Here is a 12,694-nt window from a genome sequence, read left to right on the forward strand (position 1 = left end):
CCATGGTTTGTCATATGACGTCTCTCACTCAAAGGGGTGGAAAGAAGTATCCTTCAAGTTCGTACCTTCTTTTGTGGCCAGGACTCAGAACCCAGCAGTCTGGGACCCGAGGTTTGAAGGTTTCTCGATTCCTTCCATCCCTAAGACAGGTAATGCAGAAGACTTAAAATTGTGCCCAGTGCGAACAATTAGAAAATACCTGGAAAGGACAGCGCATCTTTGCCCGGATATCAAGAGCCTCTTCGTTTTCACAGGTATTAATAAGAAACAAGTTTCCAAAAACACCATCTCCTTCTGGTTGAGACAGGTGATCGCCAGATCCTACAAGGAAGCTGGCATAGCAGTGCCAGGCACTCCCAGACCTCATGACATCAGGGGCCTGAGCACCTCCTTAGCCTTTGAGAAAAACATGGCAGTAGGGCAAATCCTGCGAGCAGGTACTTGGTCGAGCCAGTCAACCTTTACTGCCCACTACCTCAAGGACTACTCAAGAAAATCCTTGGACGGGTACTCCATTGGAACAGTCATCTCCGCCCTCCAAGCGGTGTAACGATAAACCCCAGGCACATTCAAGACTAGCGACCGGTAGGCACAAGTGCGGTTTTCCTACCTCCTACCCAGTTGCTTACTTGCCTCTTCGGGGAGTACCGTCTGTTCCCAGAAAATCACACATTCTTCACGACTACACGTCGAGAAGGAACGTCGAAAGAAGTTTTCAAAAGGTGAGTTCCTAGACACTAACGTGAATTTTTTGTATAGTTACCCTCGCTTCCGCTCTTTGGTAGGTCCCGTTATCCTGAGGCCTGTTGGCCTCCACGGCCGGGTCAGGGGGTCAGATTAGCACTCCCGCCTCCTAAAGTGTAAGGTCTCCTAAAAGAAAGTAGTTCGAGGTAAGTATTCGTGTTGGAACAAATCAAAAATTTTTAATAATTTTTATTTTTCCTAACATACTTACCGAGAACTACTTTCGTGTAATGGCCCTCCCTTCCTTCCCTGAGTGCCTTCTTCCCTTACTAGCATGATGCTAATGCAATAGAACTTAATGAGGAGGGTGACCCGACTAGCAAGCGACCTACCGTTAATCCTACCCTCGGGGCACATTCCTGGATGCCGGGGGTAAAGCTACTGAGGGCGCGGAGCGGGGGGATAACTATTCAAAACTCTGGTCGCAGAGAGAGATAACCAGTGATCTCCTAAAAGAAAGTAGTTCTCAGTAAGTATGTTAGGAAAAATAAAAATTATTTAAAATTTTTGATGTTTTTTCCAACAGGGATGGTTCCAGCTTGCGTACGCTGCCCCAGCAAGCTGACGAGGTTAGGCAGAACGATCTGATTGAGCGCAGTAATCCTCCTTTGATGAGCGCTCCACCTGCTCGCCCTTCACCTGGACGTGTGACAACATCCAGTCTTGTAACAGGATCCTACTCACAAGCTTTACGTTCACCAAAACCCGTTTACAAGGTTTGAGAGATCTTTCACGATCTAAGCATTTGTCCCATGGACATTTGCATCATAGTACTATGTTTCACGCCATACAGACCGTAGGTCATCGCGGCCTAGGCGTAAATCTTCTAGGCGACACCCTTGAGCTAGGGTATAGCAATCAAGATCAAGAGCTTCACCCTTAAACCCAAGTTCCATTTTGCGTTCCTCCTCTAGAGACACATGGTCATGAGCCTTGCGATCACGATCGCGGGCTGTGATCGCGGGCTTCGCGCTTATTATCAAGATCACGGGCTTTGCGCTCACAATCACAAGCTTTGCACTCAAAGTCTCACGCTAAGCACTCGCAATCAAGATGATCACGATCACGAGGCAAGCATTGTAGATCACAAGCTAGACGCTCACGATTGAAAGACTGTCACTAGACGATCACAATCTAAGTGTTCTAAACGCTCTAGATCAAGGAGACGCTCATTTAGAGGACATCGTAGACGCACGTGCTCTCCATCCGCGCACATCTCCTAACCCTCATTCCAATCGACCTTGGACCGGACAAGGAAATGATGTAGACCAACCCTTAGAGAAGCCTCTGTCAACTCTACCTCCAGAGCCTTTCAAAGCCTGGGGTGTCGTTATGAAGCGTTCGCCTACACACCACCCCTCTATCAGCTCTGCCGCACTCAAACGCTCTCCCACCCAGCATGTTGCCCCCACTCGGAGGCTCCCAGCCCCCCATCTTCATGTGTGCAGAGTGTTCCTTCAGCACAAGAGCTCCAGAGGCCTTCTACTTTTCGCTTTCCCTCAGTTGCGTGCGAAAAAGTGACTTCTGCTCGCGATTCGGCCACCATTGAGCGCGAATCTCTTGATTCCGCATGTCAGTCGTGCACGTCCATGTGCAATCCACTCGTTGTTGCGAGTAAAGCGCCTCCACCAGCAAGTCCAACTGCTGAACAGGTGAGTGTCATGCGTACTGAAGCCATATTTTCGTGAGCTAGTGAGTATCCAATTCCTCCAACGACATCCTCCCCTACTTACAGCTTTAGTGGCAGGACAGTCCCTTTTCCAGAGGGCTTTAAGGAACCTCCTAACAAGTACGCTAACATTCCTATCTCTACTGATCTCCCGGTGTGCATCACCAAAGAGCATCTCATGATGCCAAAGAAACTTCCTCCACCAGAAGCTGGCCCCTCGGAACAACATACTAAGAGGCGGTCTCCTTCTCCGGGACTCCCTAATGAAGCTCCTGACTTGTCTTGGGCTGGAGAGCTCCCTTCCTGGTTTGGCACCTTGGTGTCCTCTCTACAAAAGTCGCTAAGGTTGCCCGTTCCACCTGTCCAACCTCTTCCTTGGTCACGAGTGACTCCCGAGGAGAAGGTCTACTCAGAGTTCTGTTCCTCGGCCGAACACCAAAGAGATACAGGGCTCTGCAGATGACCCACCTACCGAACCTCTCCCTTTAACACTGGTCAAGTCAGGTGACAGGATGACGACCAAGCAGAGAAGGAGGATGAAGCGTGTAATGCCCCCACACTTAGACACCATCCATCTGCGTACTAGCAGTGACATGGGTTCTCCTCGGGAGACTACCATCCACCCCTTTGACCCCAAACCCCTTGAAGTTGTTCCTCCGGATCAACACCCTGTATCTCTCCCCCTCGAGGAGGAAGAGATCACAGGTACTAAATCACAGAAGCCTGAGGAATTGCAAGTTTCTTCGGAAATTACGGTCTTGGAGAAACACTTCCCTCCTAGGAAAGAATCTAAAGATTTCAAAACAGTTATTATTATTACTGTATTATTATTATTATTATTATTATTATTATTATTATTATTATTATTATTATTATTATTAATTGCTTAGCTACAACCCTAGTTGAAAAAGCAGTGAGGAAAGGAAACCAGGAAGAGTAAAATATTTTAAGAACAGTAACAACATTAAAATTAATATCTCCTGTATAAACTGAAAATCTTTCATAAAACAAGAGGAAGGGAAATAAGATAGAATAGTGTGCCCGAGTGTTCCTTCAAGCAAGAGAACTCTAACCTGAGACAGTGGAAGACCATGGTACAGAGGCTATGACACTATCCAAGACTAGAGAACAAGGGTTTGATTTTGGAGTGTCCTCCTAGAAGAGCTGCTTACCATAGCTAAAGTGTCTCTTCTACCCTTGCCAAGGAGAAAGTAGCAACTGAACAATAACAGTGCAGTAACCCCTTGGGTGAAGAAGAATTATTTGGGGTTGTCAGTTGTACGGGGACAGAGGAAAATATGTAAAGAGTAGGCCAGACTATTCGGTGTGTGTGTGTAGGCAAAGAGAAAATGAACCGTAACCAGAGAGAAAGATCCAGTGTGGTAACGTCTGGCCAGTTGAAGTACCCCATAACTCTGTAGCATTAGTATCTCAGCGGGTGGTTGGTGCCCTAGCCAACCTACTATCTATAAAGAATTCCAAGGGGAAGGAAGCTCGAGACAGCGAAGGGATACAGTGATAGGAAGATTCCACAAGCAGGTGCCGAAAGTGGAGGTGACGTGCCTTCTGAACTCGACCCTCTAGGGACCTTCCTTCTTCAATCGTTTAGAGGTGGAACGAACAGCTGAAAGGTTGAGAAAATCTTCCACGGATTCTCTCGTCCATGGAGCCTTGACTCAAGGTCATCAGTCTTGGCCTAATGGGAGGGCTCCTCGACCCCCCATAGATCAGTCCAGCTCTTCCCGACCCTCGGCATCAAAGACTAAGGTGTCTAAGAACCCCTTTCAGTCCATGGACTAGAAAGGTGGGAAGACCTTCATAGGAAGGAAAGGTGGTAGAGGAGGCGGCTGAAATGGCCGCTCCCGCTAGGGAGGGCAATCTTCTCATCAGACCATTAGTGGGAGGGATCCTGCAACATCTTTGGCAGAGTTGGCAGCATCATGGGGCTGATCCCTGAATAATCACAGTGGTCAGTTCAGGATATCGTGTCCCTTTCATACAATCTCCCCCTCCTCCGACTCGGAACCAATTCCTCTAAGCTTCTATGCGAAGTGATGACCAAAGGAGCTGGCCCTCCGGGCCCAAGTCCAGACCATGCTACAGAAGGGCACTCTCCAAGAGGTCTTGGACAGATCTCCAGGCTTCTATAGCTGACTTTTTCCTGTGAAAAAGGCGACTGAAGGATGGAGACCAGTCATAGATCTCTCACCCCTGAACAAGTTTGTTCTTCAAACTCTGTTCAGGATGGAGACGGCAGACACGGTCATTCAAGCAGTAAGACCGTTGTACTTCATGTGCACATTGGATCTCCAGAATGCATACTTCCAGATCCCAATCCATCCGTCTTCAAGGAAATACAGTACAGCGCGCGCGCCGGGAGGAACAGGTTCCAAAGAAGGGTTCAAGATTCCGAAGATTCCATCTTCAAAGGCGGACCCACGGCAACCATTGGTTGAGACTCCTCACAGGGCCTCATTGATCCCTTTTTATACAGGTCATCAGGCCTACATTACCATCTTCGTCTTCGGAGACCTCACAACGTACGACGGCTCCAGCAGATCTCCGGCAAAGAACCTTGGCTGCTTCACCCTTGAAGAGAAAAAGAGGAGTCTCAGACACAGTAAAATCCCCCAGGAGGAAACTGAATCCTGTTAGGCCTTCGAGGCCTGTCTCTCCTGACTCGTCCTCCTGACACTCTTCTGCCTCACCTCTGCCGAGGGAGTCTCGAGAGGTTCGAATTTCTTCCATTCCACCTTCGGAGGAAAATTCTCCTCGCACAGGGAGTTCTCTACCACCAGCAGAAGTCAGGAAGGCAAACTCCATCCGGTCTTCGATGCTAGAGTCTATCTCCTTCCTCGGAAGGAATCAAAGGACTCCAAGACTCTTTCAAAGTTCTCTTCAAAGACCTCCAGGCCTTCAGGAACTACCAGTCACTCTAGGAATGTTCACGACCCACCTCGAGAGGAGTTCTCTGGGGTGGAATAAGGAGAGTTCACTGCCAGTCCTACTTCAGAGGGGGAGCAGAAAGTCAGAACATGCCTTCTGGCAAATCCTAACTCTCATCAGGGTATTCAATGGGTTTACCGACCCAGAGATACCCTCACGAGAGGGAAAGACCATGTCTTTGGCACTCAGAAGCCCTCTAAGACCAGTGCAGCCTTGCTCTGGTCTCAAGAGCTAAGGAGTGCCTGGGCAAAGATTGCCCAACAGCATTCGAGGTCTCCTCTGAACATTTCGGCTCTGCCGCCAAGCTTCTCCCACCTCCTCACGTCCAGCAGAGGAGGTATTTTGTTTTGGACGAGCCTTGTCCAGCTCTCACTCCACCTCTCTCTGGAAGAGCTCACCAAGGGAGTCCCTCTTGAGAGGCTCTCCAACCGTCAGGTCACCTTCTCAGCAGCTGAGATTCTCAACCAGGAAAAGGTTAGAAAGTATGCCTAGCAGGCTATTTTGTAGCTTGATCTTTAGTTGGGGACCCTGGGTGTGAACCGAGGATTTCTCCAAGGAACGCACTAGGAAAGCTATGGAAACTTTCCTTCTCTCAGGTACTCGCACCATCGAGTTTCTCGCCCATCAAGTCTCAAACTGAAGGGCGAACACTATTCTGAAACGTCGAGATGCTGTCTCTGAGAGAATCCAATAGCAGGTCCCGAATGCTGAGATCGCTAGGTCAGGAACTCCTCTCTAGAGGGATCTTCTCTTTTTGAGCCAAAGGACGTAGAACATGCTGCTGAGAGATGGAGGAAGTCCGACCAAAACTCCCTTTTCCATAGGGCTGGAAATCCAAGCCCTATAAACCACCAGCAGTCCCATCCAGCTAAGACCTCGAAGAACAAGACAGCAGCGAAGACAGTGTGTCTAAGAAGCCCTTTCCGACCAAAGACAGGAAAGGCACTAAGTCCTCCAGGGGAGGAAAATTTCCTAGTGGGAGTGGCTGAGGCTGCAAATGCTAGGAAAGACATTCTCCCCGCTTGTCCACCAGTGGGGGGAGGCATACAAAGTTGCTGGGACGGGTGGAAGCAACTCGGGGCCAAAGCCTGGACAATCTCCGTGATTCGTTCAGGGTATCGCATCCCATTCACAACACTGCTCCCTCCCCTGAACAGGAATCCACTGTCAATAGACTCCTTTGTGATGGGATCAGCAAAGGGGCTAGCCCTCCGGGTAGAAGTCCAGACCCTGTTGAAGAAGAGCGCTCTCCAGGAGGTCCTCGACGAGTCCCCAGGCTTCTTCAGTCGACTCTTTCTTGTGAAAAAGGCGTCTGGAGGCTGGAGACCCGTCATTGACCTCTCAGCTCTGAACAAGTTTGTCAAACAAACTCCGTTCAGCATGGAGATGGCAGACACAGTCAGACAAGCGGTAAGACCACGTGACTTCATGTTGCACACTGGGCCTAAAGAACCCGTACTTCCTGATTCCAATCCATATGTCTTTAAGGAAGTACTTAAGATTCAGCCTAGACAACAGACAATACCAGTTCAAGGTGCTGTGCTTTGGTCTTTCCACAGCACCTCGAGTCTTTACCAAAAAGTTCACCCTTGTGTCATCTTGAGCACACAGGATTGGCATCCGTCTCCTCCACTTACTGGACGACTGGCTAATCCTAGCGGACTCGGTATCAACCCTTCTTAACACCGAGACAAACTTTTGAGGTTTTGCCAAGATCTTGGGATCATGGTAAACCTCAAGAAGTCCTCCCTGCTTCCTATGAAGAGACTAGTATACCTAGGCATGATATTAGACACCAATCTCCATAAAGCCTTCCCATTAGACAACAGAATAATGAAGCTGAGAAAGGTCGCAAGACCCTTTCTCAGACGAGAACTTCCAGCCCAGACGTGGCTCCGTCCTCTTGGGCACCTTTTATCTCTGGCCTGTCTAGTTCCCAACGGTCGCCTCAGAATTCGATCTATCCAGTGGCGACTCAAGTCCTGGTGAAATCAGGCTTTCCACTCCTCAGACATCCTGATCCCCATGAAATCAGTCGAACAGACGGACCTCAAATGGTGGGTGTCAGACGAGAATCTGCGAAAGGTAGTGGATCTTCTCATCCTCCCCCCAGATTTGATGCTGTTCTCAGATGCTTAAAAAAAAAAAAGGGGGGGGGGGGGCACGTGCTGCACCACACGACCACAGGCCTCTGGTCAGAGTCAGAAAGGTACCTCCATATAAATCTCTTAAGAGATGAAGGCCATATTTCTGGCCCTTCAACAGTTCCACTAGTTCCTGGCGAGCCACTCAGTGGTGGTGGTGAGCGACAACACCACACTAGTGGCTTACATCAATAAACAAGGAGGTACCTTTTTGCAGCTCCTGTCCCATCTAACAGTAGAGATACTAAGATGGGTCAAGATTCACTCGATGCCACTATTGCCACGCTTCATTCCAGGCAAAAGAAATGTACTTGCCGACAATCTGAGCAGAGCATTGCAGGTAGTGAGTACCGAATGATCTTTGGATCATCTAGTAGACAACAAAGTCCTGACTTTGTTGGGTTCTATGACTGTAGATCTCTTCGCAACAGCCCTGAACTTCAGGCTCCCGTTGTACTGCTCCCCAGTTCCAGACCCCAAGGCTCTCTGGCAAGATGCATTCCAACAACGGTGGGACAACATCGATGAGGAGGGTACTCAACAAGGCCAGAACATCGGTCAACCTCTCAATGACTCACATAGCTCCGCTATGGCATCATGCGGAATGGTTTCTGGACCTTCTGCAACTGCTGATGGAGTCTCCAAGAGAACTCCCTCCACGACACGATCTACTCAAACAACCACATGCCAACATTTTCCACAAAGCCGTAGCTTCGCTACAACTTAACACTTGGAGACTATCCAGCATCTCCTCTCTCAGAGGATTTTTGCAACAAGTTGCGAGCAGGATATCTGGATATCTGCAAAAATCATGAACTGCAGTCTACCAGGCAAAGTGGAAAGTCTTCTGTGGTTGGTGTTGTGGAAGGGGCATCTCTCCTCTCGTTTCCACTAATTCAGTAATAGTAGAGTTTCTCGTGTATTTGCGTGAGGAAATGCGCCTTTCAGTCTCGGCGGTTAAAGTCTATTGCTCAACCTTGAGCCTCGCCCTTAGACTCAACGGAATGGACATTTCCTCATCGCTAGAACCTTACTTACTCATACGGAGTTCGAACTTAATTGTCCTCAGTCAGAAGTGAGACCTCCCCCATGGAATGTGGTTGGAGTTCTCAGGTCTCTAAAGAGACCTCCCTATGAACCATTATGCCAGGCAACAGATTGCCACCTCACTTGGAAGACGGTGTTCCTACTAGCTTTGGCTTCGGCCAAGCGAGTCAGTGAACTTCATGGTCTCTCATACAACATAGCCCATTCAAGGGAATGGGAAGAGGTAAGGTACGGCTTTGTCCTTGAGTTTTTAGCCAAGACTCAGAATCTGGAAATGGTGGATCCCCAATTTGACTTCTTCCAAATTTCGAGTCTCCGCTCTAACTGATGACACTGATCATCTCTTACTCTGCCCAGTGAGGAGTTTGATGCTGTACCTCAAGAGAACAGCCGCAGCCCGACCCAGTGTGCTTGCACTTTTTGTCAGGACAGGGAAGAACAAGAGGATGGTCACTAAAAACACCATCTCTGCCTGGATTTGCAAGGTCATAGACCATACCCTGAATCCGGACCCTCCTCCTTCATGTCGCCCCAGAGCTCACAATGTCGGGCGTAGCTATGTCTCTGGCATTCAAGAAAAACTTCTCGGTGACGCAGGTTCTATAGGCTGGGGTGTGGAAACGTTAGAATACGTTCACAGCCCACTGCCTGCCAGATGTGACCCACAGGAAGCTCGATATGTTCTCTGTCGGCCCTGTGGTGGCTGCGCAACGGCTGGTATAACACCTCAAGCTCCTTTTTGGACAAGTAGCAGAAGGTTGAGGACACTGTTACCCGGTTTTAGTCTGCATGAATGAAAAGGTTTGACGGGCTGCTCTTATTCTTTTCTTCATCCTCCCATCTCTTGGGGAAAGCAGCAGCCCTATCCCCCTTGAAGTCCTACCTCCAAGCAAAGTGAGCTAATCGCAGGTGTGTGAGCGTGAGCTGTAGGAAGCTCCCCCCTTACCCCCACTAACTGGTGGAATGGGTAGTCAACCCTCTCTTAAGATTTTAAAGGCTCGTCCTTTCAGCTTTGCCATAAGTAGTAACCCCTAGCAAATAGCTAAAGGTTTATATTTTTAGGAAAAATACAAATTATTTATGAATCTGTCATATTCAAGCATTTTAGAGCATTTTCTCATTTCTCTTAAGTGTTATGAAGTATAATGATGTATCCTCACCGAAGAATTCAAGTAATTTCAAGGATTAACATGTGTTTTTAATTATCCACAGGGATTGGTGTTAAGCTTAAAATTACCAGTTGTGGCATCTATCTGTAGACGACTAGCTCTAGATCACAGGTTCACTCGGAGTGGATTTCCTGATCTTATTGTTTGGAATCCTGATAAGAAGGTTTGTATTTATATCCTCTATAATAATACGGTACTGTATATCACTTAGTATCTTTAGGATGGTAAACAAATTTTTTTAAATTTTAACCTAGAGCTTGTTCCATATTATGCATTCATTCTGGCTATTTCTTTATTCCTCCTAAAGGTTAACTGTAATAGCAGGTTGTTTCTACAAGTAATAAAAACTGTTAACCTTTATTAGGAGTATGATTTAAACTTTTAACAAGGTAAACAATGGTTAACCATCAGGTGGGAGGTATGACCCTCCCACTTGACAGGTAGAGCAAACCTCACTTTGAATTCAGCCACAGCTCTGTACATTCTTAGTCTTTTTAATTAATCTTGTTATTTTCTCTTTGTTTTGTTCCGTAACTGGAATACAAACTAACGTTATTTATATGGGTATTACTTCGGGCAAAGCTGAAAGGATGAGCCATTAGAATTTTAGCGACGGTCAACTACCCATCCCGCTAGTTGGGGGGTTGGTTAGGGGGGTTAGCCAGCTACCCCTCTCACTCACACACCTGTGACTCTGCTTCACTTTATTTCTGGCTCAGAGGGAGAGCGGTTGTTGCCGCTTTTCCTCCTCACCTTTTATGGACGGCCATTAATCTTTGTCTTTTTAACTTATGTTTTTCTTCTACATATATGAAAACATTCTTAATGTTTTTATATACATGTTGTAAACTTTCTTTACAGTGAATATGTTGTGTTGTAGCGTAGTACAGCAGGTTCTCAAGTACGTAGAACCTTTACTACCCGATCCTTCCTCTGGGACGTTGGTCATCCTATTGGCGGATAGCCTTCCTTTAGACTTGGCTGCCACCACAGGGGAATCTTCATCGTTTGGCTACTCCTCCGTTCAGCTGTTGTCGTCGCCTTCCCCTTTACATGGAATCTGCTGGAGGAAGGGAGTGCGGCCCTCTCAGAGCTTGACTTAGGTCTTGCTCTTTCTCAGGGTCATCGCCGCTCAATTTGAGTGGGCGGCCGGCAGTATAGTTCAACACTATTATCGTATTCTTGAAGAAGACTTTTGATGTCCCATCTTGATGCCACCCTTTCTGTGACGTCTTCGAATTCAAAGTCATCATGCCAGTTTTATCTGAACTTCAGCCGACCTCCTCAAGCCTGAGGCCTCCGTACCAGTATTGTCTCAGCAGCTGCAGGAAACTATTCCTTAAGTATTTCTACCTTACTGACTGTTCCCCTTTTCTATTAATGTTTTGATGTATTTGATTTGTCAGTTAAAGTAACCGAATAAGTAACATTGATTTTCTTTGTAAGTTTTTGAATAAACATGTGGTTTTTTGTGAGTTTCTTTTTATATTTATTTCCCATGTTTTATTTGGTTGTCATAAGATTTTAGTTTAAATATTGAAAGAAGCTGTAACGATTTTAAGATCGTAATACTGTACAGTGGAACCTTGGTACTCGAACAACTCACAACTCGAACAAATCGGTATTTGACCAAAAACTTTTGAGTTCAAAATGTCACAGAGACAATTTGAGCCAGCCTGTCATCGAAGGAAGACTCAGGCATTCCCTTGTGTTTTAGATTGTGCTAATCTAAATTTTTGTGCTTTTTTTATTAACTCTGGGCATTCATAATGGGTCCAAAGAAAGCCAGAAATGAGCAGAAAGAGAAGAAGACAGTGAGAATGACAATTCAACTAAAAAAGGAAATAATTGCCACATTTGAAAATGGCATCCCTGAGTTGATTGCCAAGACTCAAAATGTGAGTGTGCTGTACCCTAGGTACAGCCCATTTTGGATAGAGTCTTCGTTCAGTAACCGAAGACCCATCAACTGGGTTTTTACCCAGTGAGGAGTCTGTGGTGTTACCTTAAAAGAACGACACCAGCTCGCCCCCGTTTCAGAAGGCTATTGAGGTTGCTCTCAATCTAGACCCTCCTCCATCCAAAGATACTGTTAGTGGGCATGTGGAAGCGTCAATCGACCTTCACGGCCCACTACAGTACCTGCAAAGATGTAACCCACAGGAACATGGAGACTTTTTCCATCGGTCCTATGGTGGTCGCACAACAAATGGTCTAAACACCTCAGACTCCTGGATGGACAAGTAGCAGAGGGTTGAGGGCTGAGGTTACCCGTATTAGTCTGGGGTGAATGAGTAAGAATATCTGGTTCCTTTCTTCCTTTCACCTTCTCCCCTCTGGGGAAAACAGCTCCGCAAGCCTCAGCATAGCTAACCTCACCTCGCTGCAGGTAAGACTCATTTCCCTTGTGCCTCCTAAGTATAGAATACTGTAATTCTTTGTTACGTCCCCAATACCTTTTTTAGGGAGGGTATTGGGCAAGTCTTAATAACAATAGGTTTTGTACTCGAGTTCCTAAGCCTCACTGTTAGTTCCACTCACACACAAGCTTCTACTGGCTGCTATCAGTGCAATACCTCATATCGGCACTTGATTTTAGTGAGGGTAGGGTCCCGTCTACTATCGATCACAGATCAAAATAGAGAGGACCCCAGGTCATGACCAAGGCCAGTTGGTGAGGACTTCCTCCCTCCTAAGAGTAAGTCACCCCCAAATAGCGGAGGGTTTGTATTTACGCTGGAACAAATAACGGATTTTGAGCAAAGTGAAAAATCTATTTTTGGGTGAGATTGCCATGTCGTCTTGATGGAAGGGTTCCTTTAGGTAGCCTTCTAAGGGATATTTGCTACAGTGATACTCCCAGAGAAATAAACCTAAGGTCTCCAGGATTCTAACTCCTGGCGTGAGTATCCAATAAAGGATATCGCATAATATCGGGACATATTCTAGATACGACACATAGCAATCTTCACCCC

The 12,694-nt window shown here is 47.0% G+C and overlaps 1 protein-coding gene across 1 annotated transcript in view; it reads left to right on the forward strand.

The window, feature by feature from the left end:
- Nucleotides 1–12,694, forward strand: part of LOC137629303 (fanconi-associated nuclease 1-like) — a 79,292-nt gene that overhangs the window by 28,327 nt on the left and 38,271 nt on the right. Inside the window, exon 3 of the mRNA XM_068360561.1 lies at nt 9,763–9,882. Within this exon, the coding sequence (XP_068216662.1) occupies nt 9,763–9,882 (120 nt within the window). The remainder of the gene's footprint in view (nt 1–9,762; nt 9,883–12,694) is intronic.

This window comes from Palaemon carinicauda, chromosome 37 (genome assembly GCF_036898095.1).
Source record: "Palaemon carinicauda isolate YSFRI2023 chromosome 37, ASM3689809v2, whole genome shotgun sequence".
Lineage (NCBI taxonomy): Eukaryota > Metazoa > Arthropoda > Malacostraca > Decapoda > Palaemonidae > Palaemon > Palaemon carinicauda.